The 21,473-nt window shown below is 39.4% G+C and overlaps 1 protein-coding gene across 1 annotated transcript in view; it reads left to right on the top strand.

Moving 5' to 3' along the window:
• LOC109922184 (protein piccolo-like) overlaps window positions 1-21,473 on the top strand; it is a 226,100-nt gene that overhangs the window by 138,182 nt on the left and 66,445 nt on the right. The window contains exons 14-16 of the mRNA XM_048610189.1: window positions 4,193-4,401; window positions 13,408-13,455; window positions 19,574-19,704. Of these exons, the coding sequence (XP_048466146.1) occupies window positions 4,193-4,401; window positions 13,408-13,455; window positions 19,574-19,704 (388 nt within the window). The remainder of the gene's footprint in view (window positions 1-4,192; window positions 4,402-13,407; window positions 13,456-19,573; window positions 19,705-21,473) is intronic.

Genomic DNA, 21,473 nt, shown 5'->3' with positions numbered 1-21,473 from the left:
TAAAGTGGGCGAGTCTACTATTTTTGCAGGCAGGGCATTCCACGCCCTTACTACTATCTACGTCTATCTACGTACTGTGTCAGAAATCCTTCTGAACGCACCGGACAAAATCCTCTCCATCTAAACTATTACAACTAAAAAGTTTCCAATCAATATTTAGAAAGTTGAAGTCACCCATGACTACATCCCTGTGACTTCTCCACCTTTCCAGTATCTGCCTCCCAACTTGCTCCTTCACTTCTCTGCAACTATTCGGGCGTCTGTGAAAAAAACCCCAACAAAGTGACTGCTCCTTTCTTGTTCTGGACCTCAACCTAAAATGACTCTGTAGACATATCATTCTTGAACTGCCTTTCAGTAGCTGCTATACTAGCCCTGACTAGCGATGTCACTCCCCCACCTCTTTTTCCACCTTTCCTATTTCTTTTAAAGCATCTAAATCCCAGAACTTCCAACAACCATTCAGAAAATAGTGTCGTGCAAATATTATTTGCCACTTATCAACCCAAACCTGTATGTTGTCCAGGTCTTGCTACATTTGGAAATGGACTGCCTCAGTATCTGCGGAGTCATGAATGGTTCTGAACCTTATGCAGTTATCAGCAAACATCCCCACTTCTGACTTTTTGATGGAGAGAAAGTAATTGATTAAGCAGCTGAAGGTGGTTGAACTGAGGACATGACCCTGAAGAACTCCTGCAGAGGTTTCTCAAGAGTAAAGTAGCATCTAGTGATGCAGTGATAGAACCCCTACCCGTGAGTCAGGAGGCCCAAATTCATACTCCACGTCTGACAGAAGTGTGTAATAATACCTCTGAACAGGTTAATTAAAAATTATCTAGAACCATGGGAAAGTTATGACACGCAAATAAGATATTCAGCCTGCCTCAATAAACTAACATCTCATTCTCATCCTTGCTGGTCCCTGGACTGTAGTCTTGCAGGTTCTAGCACTTCAGGAGCAGATCCATGTTCCTTTTAAATGAATTAGCTGTTCCCCTTAGTTGAAGGGTCAATAACAAGTGGCACAATTTTAAGCTGAACAGCAGGACATTTAGAAGGGATTGAGGAAAAATGTTTTCACCCAGAGGGTATTGGGGGCCTGGAATGCACTGTCTGGTATGGTAGTTGAGGCAGGAAACCTCACAACCTTTAAAATGTATTTGTATAAACACTGAACATGTCATAACATTAAAGGTAAAAGCTGAAAAAACTGCAGATGCTGTAAATCAGGAACCAAAGCAGAAATTGCTGGAAAAGCTCAACAGGTCTGGCTGCATCTGTGGAGAGAAATCAGAGTTAACGTTTCAGATCGAGTGACCCTTCCTCAGATGTGTTCTTTTTCCTAGGGTGGAGGGGTCACTTACTAAAAGACACAGGTTCAAGGCACGAGGGGGAGGTTTAAAAGATATGTGCGAGGCATGTTTTTCACACAAAGGGTGGTGAGTGCCTGGAACACGCTGCCAGAGGACATGGTGGAAGCAGGCACAATAGCAGCGTTCAAGAAGCACCTGACACATGAATAGGAAGGGAATAGAGGGATACAGATCCTGTAAGTGAAGACGATTTTAAAATGGAAAGGCAAAATATGTCGGCACAGGCTTGGAGGGCCAAAAGGGATATCCCTGTGCTGCATTTTTCTTTGATCTTTGTCCAGTGCAGACTCAATGGGCCAAAGGGCCTCTTCTGTATTGTGTGATTCAATGATTCTATGAGTTGAGGGTTTCCACCTCAACCAGATTGTCCACCAGCTTCTGGGTGAAAATATTTTTCCTCATGTCCCCTCTAATTCTTCTACTGATTACCCTCAATCTCTGCTCCCTGGTAATTGACCTGTCCATGAGAGGCAACAAGCACTACCTATCCACTGTAATCAAGATCCTTATTATTTTGTATATCCACATATCATTACCCCTGACTTCCTCTGTGCTTAGGAAAACAACCTCAACCTATCAAGTTTTCCACGTAGCTGCAATTTTAAGCCCTGGAAGCAATCTTGCAAATGTCCAGGCAATCATGTTCTTACTGTAATGTGGTGACTGGAACTGTGCACAGAACTCCAGCTGTGGCCTATCTAGTGTCTTATATAGATCCGGCAACACATCTCTGCTCTTGTATTTAATATCTCATCTAATGAAGGAGAGAACCCTACAGGTCTTCTTTACCACTTTATCTGCCTGGCCTGCTACCTTCAAAGACTAATGAACATGTGCTCCAAGGTCTCTCATTTCCTCTACCTACTTTTGGTCCACTTAACCAAACGAGTGATATCATCCTGCAGTTGCTGGTATCCAACAGTGTCATCTCAATCAACTACCAAGCTAATTTTTGTGTCATCTGCAAGTTTCCTAATCCCCCCTCTCACATTTAAATCTAAATTGTTAATTTATGTCACAAACAGCAAGGGACCCAACACTGAGTCCTGTAGAACACCACTGGAAACCAGATTCCATCCTCAAAAACATCTGTCAACAGTTCCCTCTGTTCCTTGTCATTAATTCACCATTTTACCCCATGTCCCATGGATTTCATTTTTTCTGACCATCTGCCATGTGGGACCTTTTCGAATGTCTTATTAAAATTCATTTAAAAAGCATTTACTGTACTACCCTCATCAATCCTCATGATATTTCATCAAAAACTTCAATTAAATTAAAATGACATGCCTTCCCTTTTCAAGACAATGCTAGCTCTGAATAGTCCATGCCCTTCTAAGTATGTTTATTCCTATTTCTTGGTATTGATTCTTGTGATTTGCAACCACCAAGGTCAGACTGGCTGATAATTATTTGACCTACCACTCACATTCTTTTTGAATATCCAGTGCCAGTGCTTCCAACCATTTCTTGATATCATGTGCCTCTTTCCAAGAATCTCAAATGCTCTCATTTGAGCTTCGATTGGGACCCAGGTTGTGTTCTTGGTGTGCGAAAATATACCACACTCTGGCAGGACATCACAAGTTGGGTCGAATCCAGACCAGCAGCCTGAATCCCAAAAGAAAAATATTTTGTGGTTAAAAATGTTCACCAATCAGTCCCTTTGCCTCATTATCAGAGTTGAGTAAGAATCAGGGAAGGAGTGAGGGCTGGACTACCCAATCCTCCCATGCCCTGGTTTGAATAAAATACAAGTTGCTAGTGTGTAATACCAAATTGACACATGCAATTGTCCTCATACAAAGTCTGCAATTCCTAGTGAGTTGACTACTCCAGGCATGGGAACATTCTCTGAATAGTTTTGAGGCAGTGTCTGCTATGTTCATAACTGTGATAATGTCACTGACAAAGTATCAGTTGGGATGTTGGCAAATTATTGAAACTGTGAAAAGCTCTGGAGACATCAGCCATGTTCGTTCCCCTACCAGGGCCCCCTATGGTCTCAGTGCTTTGATGTAGAAGATATTTGTTTAACATGTGGGATCTGGCAGGTAGCACACAAATTATACTCCAGGCTCTGGGCCCAAACATTCCTCAAAAGCCTCAGCAATACCCCAAACCCATTCATTCACATCTCCAGATCCACACACATTTTCTTTCCCCACCCTCCACAAACTAGCAGACAAATGCTCCTTCCCTTCTCTCTGTTCTTAGCAGTGACCTTATATAAGTGGAGACTGCAGCAGGCAAGTGTCAGCACAAATTATGCTCCATGGAACCTCTGCCTTTCACATCTTTCCAGGATTCCTAATTTAGAACATTCACTCTGAACCCTTCTGAGCTCCCTGAAAACATTGAGCTCAATAAGTTCATGGAAAAAGTTATTACCATTCATTCTGATAAATCGTTTCCTATTAATGATTGGAACTGATTGGTGTTACACAAAAACACTATAAATGTGTGTTTGTGTTGATGACCCCAAAGTTTATCAACCCTAAAATATTTATATTTGATTGTTTCTTAGTATTTGCTGAAAGTATTGGATAATTTATTACAGTTTTAAAGAATAATGGCATCAGTATATATTGAAATTCATGTGCAGTTTGAGATCATTAGGGAATGTTACTTGATGTACAGAGACAATCCTTTGTAAATATTATTTGTATTCCTTCAGTTAATACCTTCAGCTAAAAAAAAATTGAAATTGTTAGACCTGTGTGTTTTATCACTAACTGAATCTGCAATAGCATCGGTATCATTCAAAATGTGTTTTATTGCTGGTCTTCTTTATAAAGTGTTGGTTGTTTTCTCAGGAGAAAAGCAAAAGTCCCCAGGAGTTGACCCGAAACAGCTGGCTGCAGAACTACAGAAGGTGTCCCAGGAGGCACCCTCTGTCGTTACCTCAGCCACAGAGAAAGGAGCCCACAGCCATTCAGGAACCACATCAGCCACTTCAAGTGCTGCCCCCAGCCCCGGACAACCTGGTTCACCTGCAGTTAGTAAAAAGCGACACAGCAGTAAGGTGAGCAGATGCCTTTAAATATTAGCTTGCTCACTAATACTAAAAGCATGGCAAGTTGTGGACTGATTGAACTCAATAAAATATTGTTCATAAGTTTTACATTTAGAACATAACTTTACTAAAGTGACAACTTTGATAATTAATTAAAGGAATATATTTTGTTTCAGCCAAAGTTTCCTGGGGCTCATTGAATTGTTACAACCCACTTGAGAAAGTGACAGATTCTCAAATCCTACGACTCTCGAGATCAGTTCAAAAGTTAATGATTTAATCAAGCTCCACAAAGTCCCCAGTAACCAGCCTGATGGAATCAGATTAACAGAAAGCACAGCAAGATTCCTGTACTTAACAAGAATCACTTTTACTACAGATAAATAAATTTTAACCATAGGATAAAAAAAATTATGAACTAACAACTTGTAACTCAACTAGCCAAAACTCTAGCCCCTTTTTTAAACCTCTACTCGCACACAGGGGCAGATACTGACAAACTGGAAAAAAAAAATCGCTTTGTGTTGCGGGTAGAGGAAAATCTCTGGAGAAGCACAGTTGAGTAGCACCATTCCACAAGGTTTAATGAGATACTTCTTTTGCTTCCCATGACCTTTTGTTCTTCAGTCTCCTTTCTACAAGTGTTCTTCATTTCTTCCGGAGGCACAGAACAAATGGAACACCAATGGTTAAAGCAACAACTTATAGTACTGGTGGAAGACTCCAGGTACTTTTACTGCAGAGAGATAGAAACACAAAACCTGCTCTTCCAGTAGTCCAAAAAATTTCCAGCACCCACTGTTGTAAACCCCCAAGCAATTCACCTGCCCAAGAACTAATCAGAGAACTGTCATCAGGCTGATGACTTCCAATATCCACAACTAGTCACATTTTCACAAACCAATCAACAAGATGTTGTCACCTGAATCCATTCTGCATGCACACACCAGTGCTGTGCTATCTTATCTCTCCTTCCTCGCTGCTTACAAACCAGCAGCATAACAAAATTCACAATGAGGTCCAGTAACGTGTTTGAAAAAGTGCAGCAATTCCTTCCACAGTTTTTGGTTTCAAACCAATTTTTTTCATTTCACTGTACAACCAAAACTAAAGAAAACAAAATGATCCTGTTTTTACATAAATTACTGTTCAGACATTTAAAAACTAAAACTCACTGCGGTGGAGATGAGAGCTGTAGAATCAAAGAATGTTGACAGCATAGAAAATGGCCAATCAAATTATCCTGACCCTAATGACTATTTGCAGGAATAATTCAGCAAGGGCCACTCAGCACTCTTTCTCCAAAATCATGCATTTCTTTATGTCGGCAGATAAGAATTCAATTCTCCTTTATAAACCTTAATGGAACCTCCCTTCAACACACACTCAGGCAATATGTTCAGATCTGAACCAATGTCTGCGTAAAATATTTTCTCCTCATATTAGCACATATGTGTTTCCTACTCAGATTGTGATTGGATTTGTCAGATCTCATATGAAAACCTGGCTTGTTGGATCATGTTTTTTTTTGTTTGGTTTTAACAAGCGATCTCTCAATAAAACAAAAGCACACAATGTTGCAGGTTATAGATTATCAATAAAAAAAAAAGCTTTTTAACCAAAAGGAATGAAGATAAAATGGAATAAACTAAACTATGTACTTGTAACACAAATTCAGTGTTTTAAACACATAAAAGTATAACCGAATTAATCCCAAAGCACCCATTTACAAATTCCAAAAAAACTCTTATTGCTTGTACAGTACACAAAAACAGCTTACAGAGAAAAACCTTTTGTGACATCTTAGATTTAGATTAAAGTTTTGTTGTCACGTGTACTCAAGTACAGGGTATAAGAGTACAGTGAAAAGTGTACAATGTCGTCACACACAGTGCCATCTTAGGTACAAACATACCTAGATACAAAATCTTAGTTACAGAAATAGAAAAATAATGAAAGTTAAGTTAAAAAGTTCAGCACCACAATCTTCTTAGCATAAAAGTGGAAAAATAAAGAAATAAACTTTAAAAAGTCAAACATTACAGTCCTTTCTTAAGCCATGAGCCTCCCACTGTCCCAAGTGGGGCTTTCCCCAAGAAGGCTCGCTTTTCCCTGCACTGGGCAAACTTTTACCCATATTGGGCTAAGACCTGCCTGTGTTCGCCAGCCACCTTCACCATCGACCATTGCTGCTGACTTCCATCGGGCTTGCCAGACTTCGCTGCCACTCGCAAGGCTTCATCCCCGACTGCCCCTTCGCTGCTGACCATAGCTGTCATCATCCTTCGTGACTGATCGCTGATGCTGCCATCTTTCGATGCTGTCATCCTTCGCCACATGCCGCCATCCGGGCACTCACTGGGCCCCAGCCGCTGCCATGCTCCATTGCCACATTAGCCATCTCGCTGCAGATCCCACTCTGGTGCTGCTCCTGACATGCAGTAGGTGAGTAGAGGAAGAAGAAAAAAAGAACTAAGAGAAAGAAAGGAAAGAAAAGCGAGAGAAGAAGAAAGGCGAAGAAAGAAAAGCGGTCGGAGCGGGCGAGGAACCCTACTCCGCCGCCATCTTGGAAGAGCCAGTGAGAATACAGCATGGTGAGGCTCCCTGAGATACTCACCTTAAAGGAAAGTATGAATTTAACTCCTAGATTAGAAACAATATAGTTTCTTCCTGGAGCTTTCAGACACCTGAGTTTAAACATACTTAGCTTGAAGTAATTTCTTCAGAGTTTTATCTCAACATTTCTGATTTGGGACAATCACTCACTCACTCACTACTCTAGATAATCTAGTTTTACTATATTCTCCCCTTAACAGTGGCATTCCTCTTTACAGACATTTCCATTCAAGGACTTCACAGAACAGTGCAAAACAAAGTAAGACTAAAAAAAGTCTCTCCCGCTAAGCTATGGGTTTCCCTAAACTTATAAAGAATTCTAAAGCATAATGGTTTACCTTGATAAGTTGTAAAACATCTTAAGGTAAACAAAACTCCATTAGTGCTGCCAAAGTAGCTCACTCAAACTGTCTTAAAAGAAATTTTCATGGCTACAGATACACTTAGAAGTTAATTATTAACTTCAGATGTATAGAAAACCCGTACGTCACTTAGGCAAACTTAAAATTGATGATTTTAAAAATACATATAAATCACAGTCTATATCACAACACTCCATCCTTCCATCAACAGAAACACTTCTCCCTCTCTACTGTGTCCAGACCACTCACGATTTTGAATACTTCGATCAAATCGCCTGTCAGTCTTCTCTTCTCTGAGGAGAATAGCCCCAACTTCTCCAATCTATCTTTGCAATTGAAGTTTGTCACTCATAAACTATTCTTATGAAACTTCCCAGTCTGAAATTGAAGAATTACAGTATAAACTATGAGAAATTGATAATGGAGAAAAAGGAAATGGCAGAGAAATTAAATGACTCTGTTTTCACAGAAAACACAGAAAACTTCCCAAAGATCTTTTGCAACGGAAAAATTGAAATAAATTAGTGTTCGTAAAGTATTGCTAGAGAAATTAATGGAACTGAAAGCTGATAATCCCCGACATACTAAAGGAGGCAGCCATAGAAATAATGAGTAAATTGATTGTCATCTTCCAAAATTCTGTAAATTTGGGAACAGTTCCAGCATATTGAGGTGTGAAAAAAATTAAAAGAGTCTTCTTACAATCATCTGCTGAATACAAGAAATCCATCAATATATACACACTTAGTCACATCCACAAATTGCAACCTTGTCAGTACACAGATGTCTTCAGTCTTATTTTTGATTCCTCAGGGGCTGCTTAACCTTATCTTAGCCTGACTGTGCTAGGTACTGCTTCCTCCATTCCTTACCAGTATCTTTGTTTTCACTCTGGATTATGTACCTCTCCATGGATTATACCTAGAAATGCATAAGGAATCCTCTGTCTTCTGATTCCCAAGGCTTCTCTGGAAAGTTCTGACACCAGCACTTATTCTGTGCAAGGTTCACCTCAGCAATTCTGCCAACTGTGAGGATAGATATCCTGATTTAATTCTCACAAGAAATTTCTATTTAACTTTTACTTCAACTAACATCAAGAGAAGGGAAAATATTGTAAAGAACGTGATAACAGAGCACTTAAAGTACAAACATTATTACACAAAGATAACATGGATTCATGAAAAGGAAATGGTGTTTAACAAAGTTTTTTTGAAGTTGTGCTAGTAGAATGGATAAGGGAGAACAAGTGGATGTGTTGTATTTGGATTTTCAGGAAGTCTTTTTATAAAGTTCCTTGTAAGAGGTTATTGTGCAAGATTAAAGTATAAGGGATTGGTGAATTAACATTTGGTTAGCAGACAGAAAGCAGTAGTAATAAAAGGAGTTTTTTAAGAGTAGAAGGCATTGACAAGTCAGATACCTTATAGATCAGTGTTTGGGCCCCAGCTGTTTTCAATATACATCAATGATTTGGTTGAGGGAAACAAATGTAATATTTCCAAATTCGCTGATGATATACAACTTAATGGGAATATAGGTGATGGGTAGGACATAGAGGCTTCAGAGCAATTTAGACAAGTCAATTGAATAGGTAAATGTGTGGCAAACACCATATAACAATGATCAATGTGATGTTGTCTACTTCTGTAGGAAAAGTCAAGATAGTGGTGTATATTTAAATAGGGATAGATTGAGAAATGTTGATGCCCAAAAAGAACCTGGGTGACCTTGTACACTGATCACTGAAAGGAAGCATGCAGGTGAAGCAAGCAGTTAGGAAGGTAAATGATATGTTGGAGTTCATTGCAAGAGTGTTTGAATACAGGAGCAAGGATGTCTTACTGGAGCTATACAGGGCCTGGGTGAAACCACACCTGGAGTATTGTTTGCAGTTTTGGTCTTGTTGCTCAAAGGACAGATGTACTTGCCATTGAGGGAATGCAGGGAATGTTCACTAGACTGATCCTTGGGATGAGACATTTGTCATATCAGGACTGATTGGGTCAACTGATCAGCACAGGAACAGGCCCTTCAGCTCACCAAGACTTCACTAACACATGATGTCTTTCTAAACTAAAAATCTTTTGCCTCCATGTGGTCCGTATTCTTGTATCCCCTGCCTATATCTCTGTATTGATGCCTCTTAAATGCTGTTTCTGTATCCACCTCTACCACCTCTGGCAGCACATTCCAGGCACTTAGCACCCTCTGTGTAAAAGGTTTGCCCCTCATATCTCCTTTAAACTTGCCCCCTTTTACCTTAAACCTATGTCCCTAGTAATTGACATTTCTCCTTTAGTAATTTATATTTCTACCCTGGAAAAAAGACTCTGACTATCCATTCTATCCATGCATCTCATAATTTTGTACACTTCTATCAGATCGCCCCTTATCCTTCAACGTCCACATGGAAACAAACCTAGTTTATCCATCTCTCCTCATAGCTGATACCCTCCAAACAAGACAACATCCTGGTAAACCATTTCTGTACTCTCTCCAAAGCCTCCAGATCCTCTGGTAGTGTGGTAACCTGAACTGTAAACATTATTCCAAATGTAACCTCACTAAATTTCTACACAGCTGCAACATGACTTGCCAATTTTTACACTCTGTGCCCTGACCAATGAAGACAAGCGTGCCTTATGCCTTCTTGACTACCTTATTCATTTGTGATGTCACTTTCAGAGAACTGTAGACTTGTACACCGAGATTCCTCTGTATGTTAATACTTCAAAGGGTTCTACCATTTACTGTACACTTCCCTCCTGTATTAGACCTTCCTAAATGCGTCAACTCTGTCTGGATGAAATTCCATTTGCCATTTCTCCGCACAAGTCTCCAGTCTGTCCATGTCCTGCTGTATTCCCTAGTAATCCTCCTTACTACACTCACGCAATCTTTGCATCATCCACAAACATACTAATCAGGCCACCTTCATTCTCCACTAAATCATTTATATATATGATGAACAACAGAGGTCCCAGCACTGAACCCTGTAGAACACCGCTGTTCACAGATCATCAATCTGAGAAATACTCTTCTACCCCTACTGTTTCTTCAATGAATAAGCCAGTTATGTATACATCTCACCAGCTCATCCGCAGATCCCAAGTGACCATCTTTTGTATCAGCCTGCCATAAGGGACCTTGTGGAAGACCTTACTAAAGTCCATTCCGATAACATCCACTGCCCTGCCCTCATCAACAAACTTTATTACATCCTCAAAAAACTCAAATCAAGTTTGTGAGACACAACCTTCCCCACACAAAGCTATACTGCCTATCACGAATAAGTCCATATTTTTCTAAATGTGGAATAAATGCTATCGCTAAGAATCTTCTCCAATAATTGCCCTAAATTGACATATGGTTCACTGGCCTGTAAATTACTGGATTATTCCTGCTGCCCCTCTTCATCAAAGGAACAATGTTGGTTATTCTCCAGACCTTGGAGCTCTCTCCTGTTTCTAAAGTGGATACAAGGATTTCATACAAGGCTCTAGCATTTTCCTCACCTGCCTCCTACAGAATTCTGGGATAGATCCCATCAGGTCCTTGGGAATTGTCTACCTTAGTGCTTTTCAAAACACCCAACACCACCTTCTTTATACTAATATACCCTGGAATATCAACATATCCCTCCTGGTATGGACTATCCACCATGTCCATCTCCTTTGTGAATACTGATGCAAAGTATTCATTAAGTACCTCACCCATGTCCTCTGGATCCATGCATAAATTCCAATTTTTGTCCTTGATTGGACCTACCCTTTCCTAAGTTACCCTCTTGCTCCTTATATATGTATAAAACACCTTGGGAGTTTCCTTAATCCTGTTTGCTAAAGACATTTCACTGCCGCTTTTAGCCCTCCTAATTCCTTGTTTGTATTCATTTCTGCTGGTTTTGTATTCTTTGAGGACCCTGTCTGTCTTCAGTTTCCTAAACTTTACGGATACCTCCTTTTTCTTTTTGGCTAAGCTCTCAATTTATCTTGTCATCCAAAGTTCCCGAATCTTGCCATCCTTATCCTTCATTTTCACAGGAACATGCGAGTCCTGAACTCTAATCAACTGGCCTCTGAAAGATTCCCACATGCCAAATGTGGATTTACCATCAAGCGGCCAACCCCCCAATCTCTCCCTATCTGTTCTTGCTCTTAGCCTTACTGGTCTTAGTCTCTGCCTCCTCCTCGGTCATTTTACTTGCTGACCTTCTGCTCTGATTCTTGTGCCCCCTGCCGCACTTGTTTAAATCCTCCCAAGTGACACTAGCAAACCTTCCTGCCAGGATGTTGGTGCCCCTCCAGTTTATGTGCAATTTCTTGTACAGATCTCTTCTGCCCTGGAAGTGATCCCCATCATCTACATACCTGAAGCCTTCCCTCCCACATCAGCTCTTCAGCCACATATTTAACTGTACCATTTTCCTATTCCTGTCCTCATTGGCACGTGGCACAGAAGAATCAAAAATGACAGTACTGGTGTCAAATAATTTTTTCACACCAAGTAAGAATCGATATGCATGCATTCAATTGATGTTCACTGTGCATACAATAATGTCCAACCCAAAACAGCATCCATTGTGGCTTTCTTTAGAGGAATCCACATAAGACATTGAATGTCATTTTGGAATAAAAATGGATATTTTCGCACCATCAAACCAAGCACTACTAAGCTGAGTTTAGCAGCTTCTAAGTTTAGTATGAATCCAGCTGATGAAATTGAATTCTTTTAATTTTTAAATATCTGTAATTAATTCAAGCTTTTCAGTTATAACATTAGCTCCAGCTGGTAATGAGTCAAAAGCACAAATGTTCGCATAATTATGCTGTATTGACAGTCACATACAAGGATGCAAATAGAAATAGTTACACGTGATGTGTTTTCAAAAATTGGATTTTTGATGATTTAAGGTCTAATGGAGTTAATGAGGTATTGACCTGGATGGTTTTCATAATGACAGCATTTCAGAAACTGGACAAATATTTATCAAATAAATCAATTCATCTTCCTGTCTCAACTCTTCTCTCCATGTGTGTGCTGACCTTATATTTTGGCAAAGTATTACATTTATGTAAAAATAAAATTCAGGAATCATCAGTTTCTTCTGGGTCGTAAAATACAATTAAAAATGTCAGAAGAGAGTAAAAGAAAGGCAGACTGAAGCAAATAGAATGTAAAAGAATAGGAGAGAGAAAGATACAAGATATCCCTGAGATTACAGTCCTTTAAATGGGTGGAATTGAAGTTGGTTCTTATGTTTAGCTTTTACAATTATTATTGGTCTTGCCCAGCAGCCCTGTTTAATTTGAGGACAATAATTAAAATGGGATAAATGAGAAGGATGACAGAAGGGTAACAGTGGGCAACTGATCACAGAAATATAGCATGGAAGAATGAGTGAAAGTCAGAAACAAATACAATGAGCAACAGGTGAAGATGGTACTAGGTAGAATACCTCAGCTGTGCTGAGTTAACCCAATGATATTACAATTTGGCAGCTCTTCCTTGAGGTTTATTTATTTTTCATTGATGTTCTGTGATAACAAAGATGGTTTTGTTTTAATAGGACTTTCCATCTAAAAGGAACTTTCAGCTCAATCATTATCCATCAACCCACACTGAAAAACCCACTAACATTTTGAATACTGTGAAAAATTCCATAACTGCAGTTGAGACAACCTATAACATTTTCATTTTGAATTGTATAACACACAACATTCCAAAAAAATGATCATTTCACTTTATCTTCCAAGCTTAATGGATCCTTAAAACTTCCAGGGTTTCAATGTGGACCTGCGCATTCACCAAAAACTATTCAGTTCTTCCTTCGATCGTGTCATATTTCTCTCCTGTGTTTCCTTGAAATCTGCTAATTAGTGTTGAAGTATATTGTTTATAAACAAATTAACAAACAGGAATGAAAACACTTGACTCCTCCAACCTCTAGTGGCAAAGCTAAACATGACAATTACTCAAAATGTCTAATCATAATATGAAAGAGCTACTTAAAATTATTTTCATTCTTTTACAGCCTCCTGAAACAGCAAGTAAATCACATCCAATTACTGGCGAAATTCAGGTAAAACATTTTTTTTTACTATGGTGCAGTTTAAATTTCATTTTCTGTTTAATATCAAACATGATTTTTAAATTAAACATTTGATAGCCATTTTCTAAAGCTTTACTCCTGTCCTGTTCTTATTTACAAAAGATTGTTGATCTGAAATCACATTCTAAAGATATTTACTTCACAGTTTGGTTGAAGATTTGAAGAAAAGTGAGGTTATAATTCCATCATTATATCTTCTTTTAAGTTGAAAACCTCACAATTAAAGAATAGCAAATAAATCCACGGTGTTATATTGGGATGTGGCAAAATGTGGAAGATTTATAAATAAAGAGAACAACATGTGGGATAGAGGAGTGTTGACTCATGGCACTGGCATCATTGCTGAGAAAAGGAAACTATCCTTTGGGGTGGATTTTGATATAATCGGGCCGGCACTAGATGTCTGAACCATTGTACAACTATGACTATGGACAGAGCTTTAAACCAGCAGAGCTGGGCAGGGTGGGGTGGGAGTTATGAATGGGTGTGAGGTTTATGAGTGAAAATTCAGATGAAGTGAGATTTAGAAGTTCATAAAGAAACATCATGGCAATGGACGCAAGTCACAATGTTGAAAAAGACAAGCAACGTGGGACAGGAAGAGACAGAGAAATGAACATTAATTGCGCACCATTGATTAAAGCTCAAGCAGTGAATTATAGTAAATAATAAATTAAAGGCTCTTTTCCCAAATGCGTGAAGCATCCACGATAAAATAGAAAAGCTAGTGACACAAATATTTTGGAAGGATGGATAGAATGGCAAAAGAGGACGGATAACCATGATAGTAAGGATAGAAGGACATTAGTGAGAAAGAATCTGGCCTCAGAGGATTGTGAAGTAGAATCAACATGGATCAAGATTAGGAGTAACAAGGTTCATAATCAATGAAGAGTGCCAGAGAGCATGCCACAACAGCACCAAGCATACCTAAAAACAAGATACCAACTTGGTGGAACTACAACACAGGACTATTGGCATACCAAACCGAGGAAGCAGCATGTATTAGACGAAGCGAAGCAATCCCACAAAGAATGAATCAGATCTAAACCTTGCAGTCCTGCCACATCTTGTCATGGTGGAAAATAAAATGATGCACTGGAGGATGAGGCTCCATATATATCCTCAAGTGATGTGGGAGCTCAGCACGTGTACAAAAGACAAGGCTGAAGCATTTGCAATCTTCAGTCAGAAGTACTGAGTAGATGATCCATCCCCAGTGGTCCCCAACATCACAGCCGCCAGTCTTCAGTCAATTTGAACCACTCCACTTGATATCAAGAAACAGCTCCTCACTGTGGACACTGCAAAAGTCATGGGCCCTGACAATATTCCAGTATTAGTATTAAAGACATGAGCTCCAGAACTTGCCGCTATCCTAACCAAGCTGTTCCAGTACAGTTACAGCACTATTGTTTACTCAACAATATGGAAAATTGCCCAGGTATGTCCTGTACTCAAAAGCAGGACAAATCCAACTGCCAGTTACCCCTCCATCAATCTATTTTCAATAAAGCTATGGAAGGAGTCTTTAACTGTGTTTTCAAGCAGCACCTGTTGAGCAGTAATCTGCTCAGTGTTGCATGGTTGGTTCTTGCCATGTATCAAATGCCCTATGCCTTCTGGATAGTTGTGGTCATGGGTTTAGAAGATGCTGTCTCAAGAGTCCTGGTGAATTTCTGCAGTGCGTCTTGTAGATGGTACAGACTGCTGCTACTGAGCGATGGTGATGGAGGGAGTGGATATTTATGGATGTGGTGCCAATTAAGGGGCTGCTATATCCTGGATAGTGTCAAGCTTCTTGAATGTTGTTTGACCTGCACTGGTCCAATAAAATGAAGGAATATTAAATCAAAATCCTGATTTGTGCCTGGTATGTGGTGGACAGTCTTTGGGGAGTCACAAAGTGGGTTACTCACTGCAAGATTCCAGCCTCTGATCTACTCATTTGGCTACAGTGTTTATACAATTCCTTCAGTTCAGATTTTGATCAATGATAATTCCAAGGATATTGATAATGGCTATTCAGTGATGGTGAAGCCATTGAATTTATTAGATTCTTTCTTATTGGTGATTGTCAATGCCTGGCTGTTGTTTGGTATGAATGTGACCTGCCATATCTTAGCCCAAAACTATTGTCTAGGTCTTGTTGCATTTAGGCATGGATAGCTTCAGTACCTGGTGCTGAATATTACACAGTCTTCAGCAAAAATCCCCAATTCTGACCTTAGAGTGGACAATGTCAGAAGTCACATAACACCAGGTCACAGTCCAACAGGTTTTTTAGAAATCGCAAGCTTTCAGAGCGCTGCTCCTGCGTCAGATGAAGTCCGCCTGATGAAGGAGCAGCACTCCGAAAGCTTGTGATTTCAAATAAACCTGTTGTGGACTATAACCTGGCGTCATGTGAGTCCTAACTTTATCCACCACAGTCCAACACAAGCACCTCCACATCATGGCGTTAGAATGGAAGGAAAATCATTGGAGAAGCTAAAATCATTGGACCAAGGACACTACTCTCAAGAACTCCTGTGGAGATATCCTGGAGCTGAGATGACTGACCCACACTGACCACAACCATGTTGCTTTGTACCAGGTATGACTCCGACCATTTGAATTGCCACACTTGGTCATATTCAGCTTTGATATCAAGGGGAGTAGTTGCTACTTCATTACTGGAATTCAGATATTTTATCCATATTTAGACCAAGGCTGTAATGAGATTGGAGGTAAGTGTAGTGTTAAGCATCCCTAGCAAAACTGGAGTCAATAGGAATCAGGCAAAAATGCTCCTCCATTTGGAGTCATGCCTGGCCTAGAGGAAGATAGTTGTTGTTGTTGGACATCAGTGTCTCAGCTCCAGGGTATTTCTTCAGGGTTCCTCAGGGTTGTGTCCCAAGCCCAACCATCTCCAGCTACTTCATCAGTAAGCTTCTCTGCATCATAAGCTCAGAAATGAGGATGTTCGCCAATGTTCAGCACCATTCATAAATCCTCAGATGCTGAAGCAGTCAATGTCCAAATGCAGCAAGATCTGGAAAATATCCAAGTTTGGGCTGACAAGGCAAATAACATTCACAACACACAGAATCACAAAAGTGTGATAACACAGAAGGAAGCCATTTAGCTGACTGTGTTTGCACAGGCTCATTAAATGAGCACCATTACCCAATGACAATCTCCTGCTTTTTTTCTCATACCCTTGCACATTATTTTTATCCAAATAATTAGCCAATATCCTATTGAATGCCTCAACTGAACATGTCTCCACCACATTTCCAGGATGTACAGTCAATAGCATAACCACTCAGTGTGTGAAAAAGATTTTCCTCACCTCATCCTTGCTTCTTTTGCAGATAACTTTAAATCTACATTCTGTCATTCCAGTTTATTCTAAGATAGGGAGAAAATTTTCCCAATCTACTTTATCCGCATGAGTTTGGAAATCTCTACAAAGCCCTTCTCAGCCTTCTTCTCTCCAAGGAGAACAATCCCAACTTTTTTAATTTATTGTCATCACTGAAGTTTCTCATGCCTGGAACCATTCTTGTGAATTGCTTCTGCACTATCTCCAATAAATTCTGATTTCTCTATCTAACACAGTGGCATTTGAATCCATGTTCCTAGAATATTAGCCTATGGTTTTGGACAACTGATTTGTTAGCATTGCACCACCTTCATACCTGACAATGACCATTTCCATCAAGAGATCAGACCCACATTCACAAACATTCGTTCCCTTCATCACTAACATTCAGTAGCAGCAGAATGTACCATCCACAAGATGCATTGCAGAAACTCACCAAGGCTTAGAGAACACCTTCCATATTGTATTGTGAGCAAATGTGAAATTCTTCATCTTTGTCATATAAATAGAAAAGCATAAGACTTGTAAAGCATTGATGTTCCTAAGGATTGTGTGTTCAAATAAAGAACACAAAGTGAGTGTGCAAGTTTAGCACGCAATTAGGAAGGCAAATGGCGTGTTGGCCTTTATTTTGTGGGGACAAGAATAAAGTTGTCTTGATGCATTGTACAGGATATTACTGAGATAATACCTCTTAAGTTAAAGAAGCATGTATTTGCATTGGAGGCAGTACAACAAATTGGCCCCTGTGAGTTTGAGTAAACTGGGCCTTTGCTTATCTCTTCTGGAAGAATGACAGATGACCTGTTTGAAATGTGCAGGCATGCAGATGTTATAGTAGATATAGAATCATAGAATCATATAATACAGAAGAGGTGCTGTGATCCATTCAGTCTGTATTGCCAAAGCTATGCTAAATCTACACTAGTAGGTCCATAGCCTTGAATGTTGAGATTTCAAGTGCTCATCCAAATGCATTTAATAAGTTGAGGAGTTAACCATCTCAAATACCCTCCCAGGCAGTGCATTCCAGATCCTCACCACACACTGTACGTTTTTTTATCCACAAGTAGAACAAGAACAAAGAACAGTACAGCACAGGAACAGTCCCTTTGGCCCTCCAAGCTGGCGCTGACACATTTTGCCCTTCCATACTAAAACTGTCTTCACTTACAAGATCTGTATCCCTCTATTCCCTTCTTATTCATGTGTCCAGTTGCTTCTTGAATATTGCTATTGAGTCTGCTCCAACACCACCTCTGGCAAAGCATTCCAGGCACTCCTCACCCTTTATGTGAAAAATTTGCCTTGCATATCTCTTTTAAACTCTACCCCACCCCCCATCCCTCGATGCCTTTGAGAAGGTGGAGGTGAGCTGCCTTCTTGAATTGCTGCAGTCCCACCTGCTGTGGGTTGACCCACAATACTGTTAGGGAGGAAATTCAAGGATTTCTACCCAGCAACAGTGAAGGAATGGTGATATGTTTCCAGGTCAGGATGATGAGCGGCTTGGAAGGGAGCTTGCAGTGGGTGGCGTTCCCATATATCAGCTGCCCCTGTTCTTCTAGACAGAAATGGTTGTGGGTTTGGAAGGTGCTGTCTGAGAATCTTTGGTGAATTTTCGCAATACAATTTTTTGTGGATAGTACACACTGCTGCTACTGAACGTCGGTGATGGAGGAAGTGGATACTTGTGGATGTGGTGCCAATCAAGCGGCTGCTTTGTTCTGGATGGTGTCATTAAGTGTTGTTGAAGATGCACCCATTCAGGAAACTGGGAAGTATTCCTTCACATTCCTGATTTCTGCCTTGTAGATGATGGACAGGCTTTGGGGAATCAGGAGGTGAGTTACTTGTTGCAGGATTCCTAGCCTCTGATCTACTCTTGCAGCCATTATGTTTATATGGAGAGTCCAATTGAGTTTCTGGTCAGTGGTAACCGCAAGGATATTGATAGTGGTACATTTAGTCATGGTGGATTGAAGTCATAGTAATCACAGATGAATTTATACTTTCCTTTCAAATGACAGGAGTATTTCAATGGAAAATGCAAATCTCAAAAATTTAAATATTGCTAAAAAATTACAGATTTGTTAATTTTGTTTTAACTTACACTCATCAGGACAATTTTCAAGTCACTTTGGCCCTGAAAGTGCCCAGTTTATCTCAGATTACCATGAAGGGTAAAGTCTCAAACATTTGAGTAATAGGTGAAACAAGCTTTTTCGTGCTACTACTATGCAGAAGCAACCTGAGTGGCATTCACCACCAACAGGGTCCTACTGTCAAACGAAAAAGACTTTCTGTCCTCCGATGATTTGTTTAATCATTTGTTAAGCACAGGATGTGTTAATTAGCATTGGTTCTCCGTGTCATAACATGAGAAGAAATCTAATTGGTAACCCTGCTGTAGAACTGGCATTTACTTAATGGTGTATTACATTGTGAAATTGTAAGATGGCACTGAACACAAAGTGCTCTTGTCAGTTTATTTATTTTACTAACAATTAGAAGATTTATTGAAAGAATGTGTTAAAAATGGCAACGGAGTGCAGGGAAAGAGAATTATGTAAGAAAAATAGGATAATCTAACAAAATCTAAATGAATTAATTAATTCAGTTTTGCAACTTGAAAAGCCAATCTATGATCAAGCATAAAAGCAACATAAAAAGGTACAAATCCTTTTCCTTAATGTTATTTAGAATCTCTTCTTCCCTTAGTTACAAATGAACTATGACAAGCACATTGGAAATCTCATTGTTCATGTTCTACAAGCTCGGAACCTTGCTCCAAGAGACAACAATGGTTATTCAGATCCATTTGTTAAGGTTTATCTTCTTCCAGGCAGAGGGTAAGGAAAGTATCTCATCAACTTTAATGTCTTTGCAAAATAAAAAATTACACACATGATACATGCTCATAAAAAAGGCTTAGGGTGGATATTAGATATTTTTCCCTTGTGTATGTAAACCTGCTATTAATAATGTTATTGGAGATTCCAACCTTTTCCACAAAAATTGTTTGAATATTGCAAGAGCTGCCAAGATGTTGGTTACAGTTTCATGGTTTTACAATCTTGGCAACACTATAAGGTCCTTTGTGCACACCAAATGAAATTGAACCCAGAAGCTGACGCTGAGCCAATTTATTCCTGGTAATGGGTATGCTGTTTGCTAAAGCCTTGACAAGAGCCATGGTGCAATCTGAATAAGGGTCCCGACCCGAAACGTCAACTTTCCTGCTCCTCTGATGCTGCCTGGCCTGCTGTGTTCCTCCAGCTCCACACTCTGTTGTCTCTGCCTGGCCTGCTGTGTTCCTCCAGCTCCGCACTGTGCAATATATACAATGTTTTGCAATTTATCTGAAGAAAGGAACCTCAGTTGTGGTGGTGGAGAGAACGAGGTCATTTGGCCATCGAAGTTATCTTCCGCCAATAATTGAATCAGATAATTTAGAGGCACCATGATCTTGACACCAAACCTTGGAACTATAGACACTGTCCCAGATATTACTACAACAGCATTAATATACACCAGTGTAATCTATATATCAAAGTTATTAGATTTTTTAACCTCTACGGCATAATTAATATACAATTATAAAATGTGCAAACTGATCAAAGAAGGTCCAGAGGTGTTCCCATGACAAAATTGAACTGGCCATTTTAAAAGAGAATGATGTCACTTTGAAATTCAAAAATCATTTTAAAGATAAGTTCTTCAGTTTTAATAACATTTTAACTTTGCATAGCTGTTGATTGAATGCTTTGGGAAACACCACTTTCTAACGAAATGAGAGAAGGAACAGGACTATTTTGGGACTACAAAATAGAAGCCAGTTTTTTACTTGACAGCTGATTGAAAACACTCCTTTCACTTCACACGTTTGGTCTAATCTATCCCAAACAAAGATAATATGTTTCCTCCCTTTCCTCCTGCCCTTCTGTCAGGAACATGGACACATTCCATTCCATTTTTAAGGAATGCACACCCAGAAGGAAAAATGATCTATTTTTCAGAAAAGTTGGGATCAAATTACTAATAAGCAGCAAGAATACTTGGGGTGCTAAATAGAAAAAAATTACCTGGGTTCAGGAAAAGTTTAGATTAATGTACACCTTTGGTATTACATAGATTGATCAAATTAACCAGATCCAGGATATCTAGAAGTACTTGTTGCAAACACTACCTACCAATTGTTGAATCAGTTTGCATTTACCAGATATAATCCTCAACAGAAGAGGCAAGTATAGATTTTCATGACCTTCATCCTGGCAACATCACATTAATTTTTGTGTGTATAGTGCCAGTTAAGTTATTGATTTAATCTATTGTACCTTTTCTTGAATTTTCTGCATTGAAATTAATATTGTGCTTTGGATAATTTTGTAAACTTTAGCTTAAAGGCCATGTCAGCTTTTTGCACAAAATGTTTTAACATTATGAAATACATTCAATGATTGAAAATGGAACAGGGTGGCATTTCAGAATGAACCAGGTAAGTGAGCTGAAAGAAAAGGAGAATCAGGCTCTGTACATATTCCTTCCTCCATTTGCTAATTCTAACAAAAGGCTACATATGAATGTATATTTTTATCTAACTTTTAGTAAAAGAAATTAA

This window comes from Rhincodon typus, chromosome 22, assembly GCF_021869965.1.
Source record: "Rhincodon typus isolate 14 chromosome 22, sRhiTyp1.1, whole genome shotgun sequence".
Taxonomy (NCBI): domain Eukaryota; kingdom Metazoa; phylum Chordata; class Chondrichthyes; order Orectolobiformes; family Rhincodontidae; genus Rhincodon; species Rhincodon typus.
This window is presented reverse-complemented; position numbering and strand designations above follow the sequence as displayed.